Below are 19,157 nucleotides of genomic sequence, written 5' to 3'. Positions count from 1 at the left end.
ATACAAAAGATCTCATTGCGAGGCCTGCTGAATACATAACCTGAAGGTGTGGGATTCCGGTTATGCATCGTGCAATCTGTTTTGTAGTTCAAGGAGACGCACATCTGTAATGCATTTACATGATATTTTAAAGGTGGAATTGGCATAGATTTAAGATACCTGTGCTGCAGTGCCCCCACGAGGCTTTAACGTGCATTGCAGGAAACACGGGCGGTTTGAAGGCACACTTTTGCAGTCAAACTAAGGCGGGCGTTGCTTATTTTATGGCACCTTCCTGCACCCTGCTGTGTGACTGGCAGGCTGCAACATTACAGTGCAGAGTTGGGGGAAGGTGGAGGGATTTGCCTCCCAAAGCAAGGGGGCTACTTTCAATGTAGCCTTCTGGGATTCCTTCTGGGGTTCCAGCAAAACACGAAATCCGTTATATCCGCACAAGCTGCACCTCATGTCATACTCTTCAGGTTAAATCGTAAAAAGTGACCACTTCGGAGTGTAAGCTTTTAAAATGCCAGCTAGATGTGCAGAGTACAGGTTTAAAAGCTAGAAGTTGGCATTTGCAAGCGTGGCAGTCATAGCACAGTGACGGCGTGTGGTCCTTATTCTGCGTTTAGCAAATTACAGGCCACCCTGGGTCTGGAAGCACCAAGCCGGGTTCTCTGATGCAGCGAGAACACTCTCATTGCTGTGTTCCTTCTAGGCCGGGATGACCTCCGGGTAATGTTGCTCGCCGCAATGTCACTATTCCCCTTCCCTTGTCTCGGTTGGTTGTTTTTGGTGCAGCACTGACCCCTCTACACTCCATGTTTTCTTAATGGCATCTAGATAGCTGTAAGGCATTAATACTCAAACTCAAAACAAGGCCATTTCTGTCCCATCAAAATAAACTATCACTCCAGTATGATAATGTGTAATTTTCTGGGGACAATGTGGGCATATGTACATTGCTTTCAATGAAATGCAATCTTAAGATGGGTTCTAAATTGCCCCCAAAATCTTATGATGCCAGACTCAACAAAACCATGTCACTATTGCTGCCCTGAATCAGTTTAACACCTGAGCAGTTGCATTATGCAAGGAAACTGTGATGCCATAATGTAGAGAAATTCCAGTGCTCCTGGAATTGTAGTGTATTTTACTGGAGCAACACTGGCATGGCATTTTTTTTAAATTACTTCACCATTTCAGGGGGGCTATTTAGATGCATCTATCCTAATCCCAGAAAACAGTAATGTCAGCCTCATAATAGCATGCCAGTGTTGCTCCAGGTAAGCATTTTCTCATGGGGGGGAATCTACAGTGCCCCCAGAACTCTCTCATGCCACTGCACACTGCCCGCTCCTAGAAGACCCATGTTTCTCACATTGCCCTTAGAACTGGCCATTGCCTGGACCCATTGACCCCTGATGTTTCCACATGGCACTCAGGCTGGTCCCCGAACTGCCACCTGGCATGTTCCAATGATTCCTAAATTGCCCCCTGGCACTCTACTGCACCGGAATAGCACTCCTATTGGCACTTATTGCGCCATTTCTCTCATGCCACACCTTACTAACACCCGAATGTTCCATGTCATTCTACTTGTCCCTATACTAAGCCCATGCCATGTCCCATTTCCCCATGGGAGGCCCCACAGCACTTACATTGCCCTTAAAACTACCTCATGAGATGTCCTATCACCTCCTGTATTGCCCTTTGTCACCTTCATTTTACTCAAAACCACCTGCACCACCATCCATTGCCCACTGAAATGGCCCAGGACACTCACTTTGCCCCCAACGCTGGACCACCGCCCATTTTATTGCCCCATGACTGACCTCTGAGCTCCGGTAAGTAAATGTTTTTTTCATCAGGTTGAATGGGATCGCAGGTTCTGAAGCAAGCATGGGATGATGAATTTCTGGGATCAATTTGAGAGGGCAAAATGGTATAGGGCCCAGTGTTAGAGATAAGAACCTCACAGTTCTCATCTCCATGGCAGCTTCAGACCGCGGACTTACGATGCTTGTGTGCACAGAAGTTGAGAGATCAGCAGTGATCGTTCTGTTTTGGGGATGCAGCAACGGCTCCAGTGGCGATGAAGGGGGCCTACAAGCAATGACTGCTGTGGAGCTAATGGTGATGATGGCGGGCCTAGGAGCGGGGGTATGGTTCAGCGATCTGATTGGCAGAAGGCACATCTCCAGTGCAGATGGAGGAGACAGTGTCCAGCGCAGGCGGTTTGGGAAAGAGATGCACCCCGGTTCTTGCTTTGCTTGCGATGTTCTTTGTTGTTGTCCTTTGTCTTGGGTAGAGCCACACATCTGGCACCGCTTGTTGATGTTGTTCTCAACGTCCAGTTATTCATCCTCTTTGTGCCTGGTTCGTAAAGGAGGAGAGCAGCAAGTATTCCGAGAAGCAAGATCCTTCTTTGAGGCTTGCAACTGCTCTGTGTCCTCTGTGTCAAGGGAAGGAATTGCAAGTTCCCCATTTCCTTCTTGTCACTTGGAGTCCAGTGCCCACATCTAAGTCAGCCATTTGCTGTCAAATTCAGTGCCGGAAGGTTACAGGGTCTGGCAGAGCTTTCCCACGATTCCTCTTCGGGTTGGCGTCTTCTGTGTTTTGGGACTCATTACTTTGTTCAAAAAGATAAGAAAGTAGAATTCTGGATTAAATAAAAACTTGGGGCCTGGGAGGGTCTTTGAGATTCCAATCACAGTTGTATCCATTCAAACCATTGGCAGCCTCCCAATGAAACAGTCAAACTGCACTCGTCATAGTGCAGTCGTTTTCTAGTGTGTGCCAGTGTTTTTAAAAATAGGGCAAACTTTGCCTAAGTGCTAATACCGTGCAACTTTGCCCTTGCATCGGCGCAAAGCTTCTGTAATCTGGCCCCTGGTGTTCCAATTTTGCGTCACTGCAAAACAAATCTGCTTTGCCAAGGCCTGACACTACAAATAGGTTCATTCAGACTGGGACGTGCAAAAGGACAGGCATGGGATAGCAAGTCCCACAAAGATTGCCTCGTGCACATTGCAAAGATGAAAGCAGCAATGTTTGCCCTCCTGGATATGTTCAGGGGCCCAATGGCTGGCAACAGGATAGTGGACAAGCATGTACTTTTCCGCAAGAGGTCCCACAGCTGACAACAGCAGAGCCAAGTGCCACTGCTTTCACCAACAAGTCATGGCCAATCCCATAATCCCTAGGATCCAGGAGCACCACCTTCCCAGTTCTTCATTGCTGACAACTGGTTATTTTCCTCTGAACAGTTCTAATATTCATGTTCCATTTATTCTCAAAGCACCATTTCAGTGTTCCCTACACATTTGGTATTTACCGAGAGTCCGAGACAGCCGAACTGATAGCGAAGGGAAGAGTTTGCCATTTTATACATTTCCAATTTGCTGACACATGAATTCCAAAATAATTTTAAATATCATTAAATTCGCCTCACAACACAACTGTGCTCTTCGTCCCCAAATTAAAACAACTCTGCTCAGGGCTAAGTATATTGCTGTTTGAAATTAAAGACAATGCAATAATTCATATGATGTCATCAATGTGTGACGGATAGTTGTGTCTAGAGGACCACGTGGAAAGCGAGGCTGGTCTTATCATTTCAGGAGAAACAAACATCAACTCATTTAATGGCTCTGATTCATGGATTATTTGCACCGAAAAAAACGTGATTTGTGCGCCATTCTGCCCGCAAATCCATGTTTAACAAATGGGGATTTGGGGGCAGAATGGCGTACAAAATCCTGTTTTTTTCGACGCAAATAATCCATGAATCAGGGCCAATGCCTGCTTGGGGTTTTAATTAGACAGTATGACCCAAGGAGGGGGGGGGCATTACCGGTTGGGTAATGCCCCCACGGCCATAGTTAGAAGCCCGATAAAGCGAGGGCTTTAATGGAGCCCGGTGGCAATACCCGGCCAATAATGCCATGGGGCGCCTCCAAGGGGTGGCCAAGGGGGGCCACGGCCACCCTTATAAAAGCACGGGCCCCCCCACCGGCCCATTCATTTATGTATGTTTGTCCTGGTGTGCCACCCCAAGACTTCAAGTGTGGCCACCCCTATGAAAAATGTCTGGAGGCGCCACTGATAATGCCCCCCCTCCGAGGGTCATATTGGCATTAGTACTCCGGCACGTCGTACTGGGGTACTAATAGCACATTTTCTCGAGTTGAGAAACGACACTGCAACCGTTTCTCAACTCGAGAAAAAAAAGCAAAAGAAAATGGCCACCAGGGATCGGGGAAAAGGGACTACACGTAGTCCCTTCTCCCTTTACATGGCGGCCACTCCGGGATGCCACAGCAGAGAAGCAGAGGCTTCAGAGCCTTGTTGGCGAGGTAAGGCTCGGACGAGGGCCAATGAGCTTGCTTGTAACAAGCTCATTGACCCTCGCCGGGTACTAATGGAAGTTAAAGCCCGTATATCAGGGCCATCATACAACATGCTGATAATGACTGCAAGAGGCTATATGAATGTCGAACATCTGGATGATCCTGGCACATGCTAAGCCAGTCATCCCTTCAAGCAGATATTTAGGCAATGTAGTAAAGGTAATGTGTCCACAGAGACAGAGACAGGGTGGGGTAGATGCAATATCCGGCTCAATGATGGCCATGAAAGCAGCTTTGGCTTTCCCTCATAGTTCGCCTATAGAAATAGAGTGGCAACATTCAAACAGAAACTGTGTCAACCCTGCACGCCATGCTAGTGGAAAAAAACATGTCACTTTCCATTGTAGCCTATGGCACCTTTTCCACCAGCTTGGCGTCCATGGCTACCAACTGAATGGCAACCGGCTGCCTCACCTTTGGATCCCTTGAAGTATGGAATGTTAGATCTCTAGTTCTTTATCAGAACTCTGTGGTCTTTCCCCAACACCAGAAAGCACGTGGTGTGTGACCAACTATGCTGTACTGTGACAGAACTGTTCTGTGATATCACAGAAATGCTCTACGATGTCACAGGATTTTCCTGTGATGTCACAGAACTGTCCTAGATGTCCCTGAACTACACAAGAAGAACGGGTCAACAGTTCGATTGAATGTATGGAAGTCTTCTTTTCCAGCTTCAGAAAACCACTCCCCACACCAGTCTGGCTGCACCTGAAGTCCAACCAGTAGGCCCTCACAAGTTATACTGGGACTTAGGGAGATAGCCTCCTAGTAACCAGAACACCTGTGCTCTGTAGTAAGCAAAAGATTGGAAACATCAGTCCTCTCTCGCCAAGGCAGGGTTCAGCCATGCCCATATATGGCAACATCCCTATCCCGCTCACTCATTCCCGGGACACAAAGTCCGCTGGCGGGGCATGTGCTGGAATGACCACGGTTTGCAGTAGGGTCACCCCATGGTAAACCCGCCAGGGTACATCATCTCATTACAATTCACAGGCGCTGCCACCAACCAGTGGACCCCATACAACTGGCTGGACGAGGATACTCTCAAAATGTAGACGGTTAGGCTTCTGGGACAACGTAACACTGAGCGGCTTTGGTTTTGCCCTTAGGTGAGGACTCCTCGGGCTGATAGGTATAAACGAGTCAGGAAAAAGCAGAAGACAAGAGAGCGGTCTAACACCAGAACCGCTCAGGACTTTTACCCTCCCACTAATGAGCAGTTATATTGCACACAACACACACTGAATTGTCTTTGGAAACTTTAATAATTGGCAACACTATTGCAAAGCCGAAAGTCAATGGTTGTCATATGATGAACCCCAAACCAGGGAACGGTTGCCCGAGACCAAGGTAAAAATGGAAGCAGGTACATGCAGGTTACAAACATAGGTCTCCAGCAAGCGTCCAGCAGGCGCGCATCACAGTGACCCGTCTCGGTAATGTGTAGTGTGATGGTCGCCGCAAAACAAATGTACTTGTTTTTGGTGTTTATATATATTTCTAATACCCCAGCTGTGGTACTACTGCGCTTACTCGCACCGTACTATTAGGTGTATTTGCTTCATTAAGTCACATACCTGCTTTTTTTTATCACGTGCCGCCCAGAAAAAACATGTATTAGTCCACTTCAGTCCCATATCCTTCCACATGCTTCCGCTCTGCAGCGTTGACTCCCATTTTTAATCTTAATATTCTGTTTGACTTCTGAGAGGTAACTACATTAATTGGGCTTTCACTTCGGTTATATGCATGGTAGTATTTCAATATTGGCCATATGTGGATGTCTGTTGTAGATGTGTGCCTCCTCAGTGTCAAGAACTAGGACGTGTATTATACATTCCCGAGGTGTCCAGGGGAAGTCACATATTCTGCATTATCTGGTAAGACATGTTTCCTGTTCTGGTTCAGCTCTCAGGAACAATTCTATATCCTGCTTTGGCTCCAGCAAACGAAGTCATGTTATTTCTTAACATTCAGGTACCAGTTCATAAGCCGCATCAGATCGCAGGTACTACTTTATATCCTTCCTCTGCCAACAGGGACTACTTTTTGTCCCACCTCATCGCCAGGCGGCTAGAGACACTTTGATTCGTTGAAGATCTCTGGAAATTGTTTTGTACAGCGTGACGCGGTCTCGCCAATGAAGCAGTGCTACCTAGAATAGTCACCAGGCCCGACTACTTGCAATTATTTGGGTTACAGTCTCTTCAATTTTCATTTCTGCCACGTCCTACTGTTTATTCTAAGTATACACACGTGTAAAGTAAATATACCAGGGCACGCATTAGCCTGCGCCGAGTGACTCCGCCATATTTAGATGCGCCTTCCAGGCTCGCACTATCCTGTAGGGGAATAGGGCAGTGCCCGAACCAGAAACGTAAAATGCTAGTGTGGGCAAGTTTTTGGGGTCAAAGTGGGCTACTTTTTTGGCCACTTTGATAAATTAGTTCACCATGCGGCTAGTAGTTTGGTTCAGTGTTACGGAATGAATATTCTTTAAAATGCAGAATTTGCATAACATTTTATCAAAAACCTCCCCCCCTTGGGTACTACTCAAACAGTCTGTCACAAAAGGAATGAATTGCCATTTGCAAGGGTGGGACACTTTTTCATTGGTGCCCGAGACAATGTTATGCCCCAGTCCGACCCGGGCGTCTTCCTAGCATGTTACTCTTGCAGCATGTTACTTGCTCTTTGGGGACATGCATGCGTGCATATATGCCCATCCTCTTTTGAATGAAGGTCACAGATGCAGAAAGCACTTTAAGACATGGTAGTTATGCCACGGTGCAGGAAGGGAGAAATCACTCGAGTGTCTGTCGCGCTGTCCAAGACCGGAGGGCAGGCGACTCATCTGTGACCCCTGCACAGGGCACATTGTGAAAGGGTCAATCGCTGTGCCATATATACAGTAGGGTAGGGATCTCCAACCTGTGGCTCTCCAGATGTTTTGGACTACGACCGCCATAATCCCTCACCAGTGGTTATGCTGGCTAGGAGTGACAAGAATTAAAGTCACAAACATCTGGAGATTCAAAATTTGCATACCCCTGCCGTCGGGAAAGAACAGGGAATTCTCAGGGGCCAGGCACAGCCGGCATTCCCTGCAGGGTGCACGCAGCAGGCTAAGTGCAGGAAAGTAACTTGCATCAGGGAGAATCCCCGATACTTGCAGGACGCATACACTAGAAAGGTCCTACAGAACCAGCACATCCTGCAGGGGCATGCAGTATGGAAAGCAATGGGAGTTATTATGGGGGTTTGGAGAATGTGCACTCCCTGCAGGATCCATGCAGCAGGGAAAGCACAGGAAAGTAACTTGCATCAGGGAGAATCCCTGATACCTACAGGATGCAGACACTAGAAAGGTTCTACAGAACCAGCACTTCCTGCAGGGGCATGCAGTATGGAAAGCAATGGGAGTTATCATGGGGGTTTGTAGAATGTGCACTCCCTGCAGGATCCATGCAGCAGGGAAAGCACAGGAAATTAACTTGGGTTGAACATAACTAGAAGTCCTTGCAGGATGCATGCAGGAGGGAAAAGCATTGCCTCGGTTTGGGCAGAGCCAGGAGTCCACACAGGCTGAAAGCAGCAAGAAAGGCTTCCAACTGTGGTCGGACAGAACTAGGACTCCCTACAGACCGGAAGCAAAAGAGGCTTGTGGATCAGTTGGGCCAGCACTCCCTGCACAAGCGCAGAATGTGAGAACCCTTATGCAGCTAGGCTGGCTTTCGAGGACGGCGTTCTAGATCCTACAAATTACTTTGAATGTAAGATGGGCAAGTAGCTAAGAGATGAGACTGGCAGAAGCTCCTGGGAGAGGTCAGTGTACGCATCCCATGACCAACGAAAGAATCACGTGGTTAGAAGTGGACCAACCAGCGAAGATCGTTCACCTCCGCCCTGTCCAGGACACAGCATCTAAGAGGAGCTATGTTTCGATAACATGACCTTGACCATCGGCCAGAGCATGACGTAAGCATGGGATAGCTTCCAGAAACATAGCTTTTTTTGGTTTGATCGTCACTAAGTCAAACACATAGAAGAGGGCACGTGAGGACAACTTATTCAGTGGTCTAATGACATCTACACCTTCTGCTAATGTCCTCGCCTGTCACCTGGTTATGCCTCTTACCATTTGTTGGCCTCATGCCCAATTCCAGGGGCCTTTCTGAGGAAGCACTGCTCTGCAATGTTGTCAATTTTCCAATAAGGCATCCCACCTCTGCCAGACATTGCCCCTGACATAAAACACGGATGTGGAAACACATGCAGCGAGATAATACAAGGGCAGACTGTCAATCAACCAAACTAAGCCTTGTCTATCTTGTCAATGTATCCCCATAAGTAGTAAGACTGAGAATGTTCGTCCTGAATTTCCATAAGGATCATTGTGGGCTCCTCCCATTCCCGCAATGAATTAATGTTAAATTATTCCATCACTCTGTAAAAGTTGACCCTACTTTCATTTCACTCATTTGATCAGAGAAACGATATTGCTAGCCTAGTCAAATAAAGTGGCCATCTTGATCAAGTCTGCCAGGCCATGGAGAAGCACACAAACTATGCAAAGATCTGGTGTTCCAATTTTGCGTCACTGAAAAATAAATCTGCTTTGGCATAGTCTGACCCTGCAAATAGGTTCATTCAGACTGGGACGTGCAAAAGGACAGGCATGGGATAGCAAGTCCCACAAAGATTGCCTCGTGCACATTGCAAAGATGAAAGCAGCAATGTTTGCCCTCCTGGATATGTTCAGGGTCCCAATGGCTGGCAACAGAAGTGGGCAAGCATGTACTTTTCTGCAAGAGGTCCCACGGCTGACAACAGCAGAGCCAAGTGCCACTGCTTTCACCAACAAGTTATGGCCAATCCCAGAAACCCTAGGATCCAGGAGCACCACCTTCCCAGTTCTTCATTGCTGACAACTGGTTATTTTCCTCTGAACAGTTCTAATATTCATGTTCCATTTATTCTCAATGCACCATTTCAGTGTTCCTTACACATTTGGAACTTACCGAGAATGTACATTGGTCTTTCCTAGAGTCCTAGACAGCTGAGCTCATAAAGAAGGGAAGAGTTTGCCATTTTATACATTTCCAATTTGCTGACACATGGATTCCTAAATAATTTAAAATATCATTCAATCCGCCTCACAACACAACTGTGCTCTTCATCCCCAAATCAAAACAACTCTGCTCAGGGCTGAGTATATTGCTGTTTGAAATTAAAGACAATGCAGGTATTCATATGATGTCATCAATGTGTAACGGATAGTTGTGTCTAGAGGACCAAGAGGCTGGTTTTATAATTTCAGGAGAAACAAACATCAACTCATTGTCTATTGCCCGTTTGGGGCATTTTTAATTCGACAATATGACCCGAGGAGGTGGGGCATTTCCGGTTGAGTAATTCCCCCATGGCCATAGTTATAAGCCCAAGCGAAACGAGGGCTTTAACGGAGCCCTGGGAGCCCTGGGGGCATTACCCAACCAATAATGCCCCACCTCCGAGGGTCATATTGCCATTAGTACTCCGACACGTCGTACTGGGGTACTATAGCAATTTAGTTGAGAAACGGCAATGCAACAGTTTCTCGACTCGAGAAAAAAAAATCCAAAGAAAATGGCTGCAAGGGGTTGGGGAGAAGGGACTACACGTAGTCCCTTCTCCCTTTCCATGGCGGCCACTCCGGGATGCCACAGCAGAGAAGCAGAGGCTTCAGAGCCTTGTTGGCGAGGTAAGGCTCGGACGAGGGCCAATGAGCTTGCTTGTAACAAGCTCATTGACCCTCGCCGGTACTAATGGGAGTTAAAGCCCGTATATCAGAGCCATCATACAACATGCTGATAATGTCTGCAGGAGGATATATGAATGTCCAACATCTGGATGATCCTGGCACATGCTAAGCCAGTCATCCCTTCAAGCAGATATTTAGGCAATGTAGTAAAGGTAATGTGTCCACAGAGACAGGGTGGGGTAGATGCAATATCCGGCTCAATGATGGCCATGAAAGCAGCTTTGGCTTTCCCTCATAGTTCGCCTATAGAAATAGAGGGACAACATTCCAACAGAAACATGTCACTTTCCATTGTAGCCTATGGCAACTTTTCCACCAGCATGGCGTCCATGGCTACCAATTGCATGGCAACCGGCTGCCTCACCTTTCGATCTCTTGAAGTATGGCATGTTAGATCTCTAGTTCATTATCAGAACGCTGTGGTCTTTCCCTAACACCAGAAAGCACGTGGCGTGTGACCAACTATGCTGTACTGTGAAAGAGATGTTCTTTGATATCACAGAACTGCTCTGTAATGTCACAGGACTTTTCTGTGATGTCACAGAACTGTCCTAGGTGTCCCTGGACTCCACAAGAAGAACGCGTCAACAGTTCGATTGAATGTATGGAAGTCTTCTTTTCCAGCATCAGAAAACCACTCCCCACACCATTCTGGCTGCACCTGAAGTCCAACCAGTAGGCCCTAACAAGTTATACTGAGACTTGGGGAGATAGCCTCCTAGTAACCAGAACACCTGTGCTGTGTAGTAAGCAAAAGATTGAAAAAACGTGCCTCAAAGTGAAGCATGCCATCAGTTTCCGTAAAGGGGGAAGAAAATCATGGTGGGACACACTCCAAAGTGTTCCAAGGTTTACATCTCCCCACATTGCCTGGCCCCAGAATGGCAGTGCTGATACATGGGTCAAAGCCTCATATGGAAGTTATGCAGTTGACGCATGTCTCCTTGGCTATTTCTTCTCATCAATCCTAGCACAAAGCAGCACTGTGAGGTGTCAAAGTCTTCTGTGAGGCCACAGCGTCCTCGCCATTGGGTGGTTCCTATTGACTCCATGTTGGCGTTGATCTACACTAGATGTAATCTTTGGATACGGCTTCCACAAAGTTGGGTGCAGACATGAGGATAGAAATGGTACAGATGATGTTAAAGATGGTGAAGGCCACTAGGCACATGCGGTCGATAACGGTGGCGGCAAACTTCCACTCGTTGCAGGACGACTCATCGGCATCCTGTCCTCGGAAGCGGTCAGCTAGGTACTGCACCTCCTCCAGGATCTTCTCGAGCTGGGGGTCACCCGGCTCAGAGCTGTGCCGGCTCGGTGGCACTCCATTGGAGTGCAGAGAGAGGGAGGCAGGGAAATCGGGCTGCTTGTGCAGAAGGTCGGAGGTCTTGCCCGGTGTGTGGTGCAGGTCTTCCAAGCCCCTGAAGCCAATGTAGAGCAGGTTCCCATTGGCGCCATTGGGCCCACCCACGTGTCGATCGGGAGTGGTGTGCTCGCTATCGGAGCTGCAGCTCAGCAGGCTTGGGGTGCACTGGGGTCTAGGTTCTGCTTCTTCCCCGGGCCTCTTCATCCTCAAGAACCAGGCGCACCATTTCAGCACGAAGATCCGAACCTGGAAAAATAGATGCATAGTGAGATGTGACTCATGGGTACTCACGTGACCAACACCCCACACCCAACCACCATCGCTCTTTGCACTATGAGCAAGGATATGGAGAAACACAGAATGACTAAGGGGTGGGTAAGTAACTTGCGCTTTTCTGGTGTACAATAGGCCTGTGATTTACTTTCTCTATTATAGCATAGACCTGGGCATAGTCCCTCTGGTAGGCAGCAGGTAAGCAGTCTTTGGTATACAGCATGCACATTATACACTTTCTAGAATAGGTTAGGTAGGTGATATACACTCTTTTGTATAGTATAGGTGACGTATATGCAGTTGCTGGTACAGGATGAGCATTTCATATACGCTATGTGGGATGAGATAAGCATATCATATTCATGCTTAGGCATGCCATAAATTATTAATATAGGCTGTTCTTGAATACAATATGTATGTACATGAACTGTTTATTATTGGATAGGTATCTTATACACTCTCTGATGCCATATAGATGTGTTGCATACTGTCACTGGTATACGATAGACCTGGTATATGCTCTATCTGGTGTATCGTTGACCTGGGATGTAACATTTCCACTATTGGATGGGCCTGCTATTATTAGAGATTGAGGGGATAACTCAGCTACTTATCACAATGCTTAATTATTTCCACCTCTGGGCAGCCACCCATTCATCATGAAGATACCACATTCAGCATTTGAGGGCGTTCTCACAGACTTTCTCTAAGGTGAGGAACCAGACACCCTTCACAAACAGGTCATATCTGGTTCTGTGCAATGTAGCCCTCACTCTCCGAATCATACAGCAGGCATTATAGGGCCCACATCCGTATCCCACTCACTCGTGCAAACATGATCTGGCCGTTGGACTCAGTACTGTTTTTTCACAGGGGTTTCATGTAGGCAAATTCCTAGAGCTCAGAAGCTCTGCCCCACTAGATTCATAAAAAAGCCTCCACAAACAAGTGGATCACGTACACCCAGTTCTGTGAGGAGACTCCCACCAGAAAACAGGGACCTTATGTCCTGAGATGACTCTCAGGGATCCAATCACACCCCTTGAATTTCACTCTTTTTGTTTGGGGACTAGGTTGGAGGAGAGGTTTTGGTTTTTTTGTTTCAGAATTTCCTCCTATTTTTGAGGAGGGCGCTAGCCTTTCTCATTCTCGCAGCGAGCAACCAACTGGTCTACAGTTATTGCTAGAAACGTGTTGTTAAGCACCTTGGAGTCAGCACGATGGTGACCCAAATCCATTGGACAAGCATCCAAAATGTGCTCTTACGTGACAAGGTCCATTATATGTATCCACCTTCCTCCCTCAGACAATCCACTAAAATTCCTCGTTGCTCTCCTTATATAAGTTTCCACCTTAAATTATTTTCATCTGGAAATCCCCAACACAGCCCAAGATAATGAGTCAGATAGTTCCCAAACTTTCACACCAGACTTTCTCTCATGCTTTCATACTTCTTTCACACATCCTCAGTCATCTCTAAGAGGAAGGAGGAAGCTCTAGCTTCGTCATTACCTTAGTGTATAGTGCATATCCAATAAGTCTAAGCCAGCCATGAAAACATGCCAGAAGAAACCACATGCACACCTAGCAAATCTTTCAGAGGATGGGGAGATGGGACGGAATGCCCGGTTAACTTTACTGGGTGTGAAGCTCAACCTTTCTGCTTCAATTTGCATATTATTTAGGTATATCCAATGAACTCTGTCCTTCTTCCCTGTCAGGAAAACGCATGTTTGTGATTCTCCTGCTCTAGTAGATGTTTTACCAAATCCTTGGCTTCATTCTTCTCAGCCAGCTAGGTTTTCTGTTAATCCAACTCAAGTGGTTTAAGTTGCAGGGCTTCAACCTCAGCTCCTGTAATACTGTGAGTGGGAAGGATGGGGTAGAAGAGGGGTTGTATATTGTGGGACTGCTGAATCATCTGTGGTTCCTGCTTTATCTCCTTCTCCATCTTCCCGGTACTGCCTAAAAACTGCAGCAGAGGAACCTGGAGAAACTAGCTTGCAACGGTTGAATTGCCTCCAAGGGCATTCTTAGGTTCTGATAATCTCCTTTAGCCTCAACCACAAAGTTAAAGGTCAACTAGGACCATTGTGTGCCAGGTTTGACAGGTATTAACAAAGTAGTACCAGGGAGCAGAATTTCAAGTTGCAAGCTACTAGCCATACATTAAAAAGTCACTTGGCACCTCAATTCTATACATATAGACAGCACACAATTGCTTACTCACCAAGAGTCAATTATCACTAGCAAATGGCTAGCGGCGAGTGCACATTGTTCACTGGGGATACAGTACCTCATAGGAAATATTGAAGACCATGGCTCAGTGAGATAAGACTCCTCTGGCTGCATGATCCCCAATGGTAATGATAGTACCAGTAAATGATGTATAAAGAACTTTGCTTTCAGACCATATGGGCATATATCTAAAGGTGAGTCGGGTATTGCCAACCTTGTGATTGGCAGCTTTGGTATCTTGTATCTTCTTGAATTTCTAACCACTGTCATTTAATGCCCAGGTATTCACAAGGTGTGAGTTCAAAGGCAGGGATTACAGGTGTTCCAGCAGCTTTGTCGGTCCAGTTGAAGATCTTCAAGCTAAAATTTAATTTTGGGAGCCATTGGGTTTTTGGTAAGTTGAAGATGATGTAGAAATGCTTGAGTTTGAGTGTGACACAGCTGTTCAGGTCCTTGGAGGCGTATCTCAGGTATTATATGACAGCAATGTTGTCCCCCTGAGGCAGCCCAGGAAACCCCTATGAGTCCTGCAGTTACATTTGGGTTTATCCTTCGTTATAGTTCCTGTTTCTTGACTTGTAGAATTCACAGGTCAGAGCTCTACTTGCCAGCATGTTCAATGCTTTTTTCTCCTTGTGTCAGGTGTACAGAGGGACAGATCAACAATGATTTACTGGGAGCAGGGAATCCTTGATTATTTGTGACTTGGTGCATCAAGTCTGGTGTCTTCTGCATCAAGTCTGGTGTCCCCAGATATAGTGCATATTACTGCCATCAGCAGAACAGTTCTTAAAAGAGTGCAGGGGCCAGCAGAACCTCCCCATCATTCCTTTCCCGTTATTTATCTTCTCCTGTGGTTTGGGACTCCCAATCACCGAGGCTGCCACATTCACCTTTTGCAAGCATTCATCTGGGCTCTCTCTAGGGATTCAGATTTAAATCAAAATAACATTCCCAAAGACGACATATCTGTCATAAATGGCTTTTGGCTTGCACGCTACAAGGCAGGCAACAGCTGTGAACATTTTAGGCCACATATGTGTGCGATGGATCAAACGACTTAATTCTCTGTTTCTGGAAGGGCTGAATGAAGAATTTAACTTCAACTGTTTTTTCTAATCAATGTGAAAGTCTTTTTGTTGTGTTAAGACTCTGGGGATCATTATGTTTTTTATGTTCTTTCGAAGATAAGGCAATGTAATTTCCATGGAGAGTTAATTTTTTTGCAAATGATTATTGTGAAAATACCAATTTATATAGATCAATTCCTTGCATATCTTTGACCTAAATGGTGTTGAAGGAGACACTCACAGGCATTGTGCGCAATTTGGTCTATTCACCCATGCAGATGCTGCTAGAAACACTGCCAGCATCATGGCCGGCCACCAGCCGATGTGATTGACATCATAGCATTGATGATGTTGATGATGTCACCGTGCTCCACAGCATCCTCAGTGTTGCTCATTACAGAGTTAGCAAAGTACATTGTGTTGTTGTTAGCAACCAGCAGAAAAAGAGCACTTTGCTCTGAACTCATCCCACCAGGGCTGAACTCCAAGGAGGTAAAATACGCCTTGGATAATTGCTTCTTCCAGCATAAACAATAGACAGCACTGGGACTTATTAAAGAGAGTATATATTTCAGTCAAATTCAACAAGTATGTTGCTTTTCACGAATATCAACACATGCATTCATTACTTTCATCGTTTTCAGCCAAAACTCCAGGTCTGCATTTTTTGTTTTAAGTGCACCCTGTACACACTACAATAGCTAAAAACAAATTGGGAACAGGCAGGTAGGATGGTCTTTGCACTGTTATTTTTTTTGATCACATCATTATAATCGAATGTCATGATCAGCCATGTTGATTGAATCTTGCTTGCATTTTGTGTATTCCCAACATGTTTTCTCTGAAGATGGACTAGTAGTCCGAAATGTATTGGATTCAGTTATACCTTTTCTGCCTGTGATTTTCATAATTTGGATGTTCTGCAATGTGATTTTGTTCTTTCAATCACTGCATGAAATAGACTGGGTTTGATTGAAAGTTGTTTCCCATCTTAATTATTATAAAATATTGGCACAAGTCCACATGAGCTATTCGTGAGAGGTCCCTTCCCAGTTCCTGACTAAGCCATCAGGACCTATTTCTCACATATGTGTCTCACTCACTCAGTCACAGTTCCACTACCAATTAGGACTCGGCAGTGGAATTACACAGGTATTCCCTGTAGGCACATGCTGGGGGTAAAGGAGGCACAGTACCCACTAGAATCAAACGAAGGCTGCCACCAACCAGTTTAGCCCACACAAGCGGTGCGAGGAGCCTGGCTCAGGAAAAGAAGCCACTGGGCGTACCCTCAGCCCGAGGGGCATAGAGATCTACCCAGGGCAGAATGTGCATCCATGATAAGGCTGCAGATGTGGATTCACCGGTGAACACATCAAGTTAAAGGATAGTTCCGGGACTTTTTTTTTATTGTCCCTACGGTTCGGCCATGTGTTTTTAAGCATAACTCGGTAGATCGTAGAAAACTTTCCTATGGACCTTACCCGACTTTTCGTCCATTATCGCACTCGAAATCAGCCGCCATTTTCTGATAATCCTATCATTTCCCCCCATCGCCCTGGCTCACCTGCTTTTGCGGCACTAAATCAAATCCCCCGCCCCTGAGCCTGACATCAGCAGACGCGTACCGCCCATTTCCCAACGCCAAAGCACGTTTCGTGTCAACAATCGCTGCGCTTCAGCTAATGAAGTGTCGCCATGGAAATGGCAGGACGCCTCTTTCCTCAATAAGTATAAACACACCGTTTCACAACACACAGCAGCAGATTTTCGATTACATTACTCTCTCTGTTTTACTTTGAGTATTCTGTGACTCGTTTCTGTGCTCTGGTCAGCTACCTTCGCCGCTTCTAGGCCTTGTGAACACCTGTACCATCTCTGTAAATTATTTTACTTTCTTTACCACACAATGGCTACAATAATGCCGTACATGTACGAGCCCGAGTACAGCGAGGAAGAACTACTGGAAAGGCAAGCACGCGAAAACGATGGGGATTCGGACGGCAGTTGGGAGGACCAGTCAACGGATGAAGAGCCTGGACCATGTCGCATGGACGGCGTCTCCACCTGGTGCACGTGCAATCGGTGCGAGCTAATGCCAACTGAGGAGGAGAACTGCTGCTGCCGTGAAAATTCCGGGTGCTTGGCCTACATTTCGGAAGGCGAGCCAAGTCCGCAATGCATCACCGAGCTGCCAGAGTTCAGGGAAGCCTGCCTCTCACGGACCGTGTTGAGGATGATGATGGTGCTTATGCACGAACTTCGCGGCACTGTTCGTCCGCGTAATCCGAGTAACGAGTAAGTATACTCTGGTTGTGATGTCAGTGATGCCACTACTATTTCATGGTCGTCTCCCACATATAAAATTACATCTACATATCATTCGAATGCATGTAAATTGGTTCCATATTGTGCATTTTCTAGATAGAATTTTTTTCAAAGCAGAATGACATTTTTTACCTGAATCGACAGTGATAAGAAAGTTTTGTCATTTTAATACAGTTTGCATCTTTCTTTTTCACAGGTGGTACAGGCTGGTGGCCTATCGTTGCTTCACTTGGTGGCTTCACGGGAGGCTCGGACACCGCGTTCGGAGAGTAATACCTGCCTGTGCGGTACTTGCCATTAGACAACATTTCCCCAGCGACAGTGGACAATACCGCGGATTTTCCCTGGATGTGCTGCAACCGGAACTTTACAATGTGTAATGTTTATTATTTATGTTCAATTGAAATTAAGATCTAAAATAAAACCCAACATATATTTTAACAATGGTTGTTTTGATTTTTTAAATGAATCTAGTGTGTCTCCATTGAATAGTCTTCCTGTGCCTTGTCTTGTCACACCACATGTCTCCGGCCAGCATCCTCCCTCACGCTGGCCGCCCACCTTCAATCCACATAACCGTTGAACCCATATGCAGCAGACATACATATGTTATTTTGCGGGTTGGCATCAAGCCTAGGCATCCAGGGTCTCCAGGGTGAACTGCACCCATATATTCTCCTGGGACGGTGAGGTATTTATAAACTCACCCCCCTGCCTTCCATGTACTAGATCCTGCAGCCTGCCTCTTATATGCAGTTAGATGGCCTCTCCTTGGTGAGGCCCTGCGGCAAACGAGTCTTGTCTGCACGACCACCGCCCCAATCCACCCCCCGCCCTATCAAAGGCAGTTCGCACCGGAGTACTTGTGCTGGCAAGTGGAGCTGTCAGGGAGCGATAAAGGCCAAGAGGTGCCAAAGACCATGTACACTTCAAAGTGGTCTATAGAGCATGGGTTGTTGTTCCCATGTCTACCTCCAGACCCTGTGTCTCCTGCCAAGCATCCCCCTCACGCTGGACGGCCCCCTGCAATCCACATAAGTGTGTCTCCATTCACAAGTCTTCCTGTGTCTTGTCTGCACGACCACCGCCCCAATCCACCCCCCGCCCTATCAAAGGCAGTTCGCACCGGGGTACTTGTGCTGGCAAGTGGAGCTGTCAGGGAGCGATAAAGGCCAAGAGGTGCCAAAGACCATGTACACTTCAAAGTGGTCTATAGAGCATGGGTTGTTGTTCCCATGTCTACCTCCAGACCCCGTGTCTCCTGCCAAGCATCCCCCCTCACGCTGGACGGCCCCCTGCAAACCGCATAATGCCACGACATATACACGTCATTCATTCACAAACACACCCCTGTTTCGAATTCTTTATAACCCACTTCATATTTCTAATGAGAACTTCTTTGCGCTTTGCTAGTCAACCCGTGAAGGTGCTGGTTATCTGCTCTTCGTCTCTGTGAACTTCCGTGACCACTTCGAGGAAACTCGTCAGTTTGCAACCTGTGAACTGCTCCCTGTTCTACGACAAGAAACTACTCTGATCCCGGAATCTAACTGTTTGTTCGTCAAGGTAAGGCCATGTACCATAATCATTTTGCGTCCAATTTCTTTTCGTTCAAGACAGTACATGCAAGGAACTAGTCACATGTTCTGAGTTTAGTCAAATTATTTTTCTATTTTTTTAAA

At 46.5% G+C, this 19,157-nt stretch overlaps 1 protein-coding gene across 2 annotated transcripts in view; it reads right to left on the bottom strand.

Annotated features, from left to right (window-relative positions):
* Window positions 1-5,641: 5,641 nt before the first annotated feature.
* The window catches only part of LOC138580207 (neuronal acetylcholine receptor subunit alpha-7-like), a 233,929-nt gene continuing 220,413 nt past the window's right edge, over window positions 5,642-19,157 (bottom strand). For both annotated transcript variants that reach the window (XM_069650564.1, XM_069650570.1), the window contains one exon: window positions 5,642-11,812. In XM_069650564.1, the coding sequence (XP_069506665.1) occupies window positions 11,270-11,812 (543 nt within the window). In that variant the 3' untranslated portion in view covers window positions 5,642-11,269. The remainder of the gene's footprint in view (window positions 11,813-19,157) is intronic.

Source organism: Ambystoma mexicanum, chromosome 1p, assembly GCF_040938575.1.
Source record: "Ambystoma mexicanum isolate Mex_15411 chromosome 1p, UKY_AmexF1_1, whole genome shotgun sequence".
Lineage (NCBI taxonomy): Eukaryota > Metazoa > Chordata > Amphibia > Caudata > Ambystomatidae > Ambystoma > Ambystoma mexicanum.
This window is presented reverse-complemented; position numbering and strand designations above follow the sequence as displayed.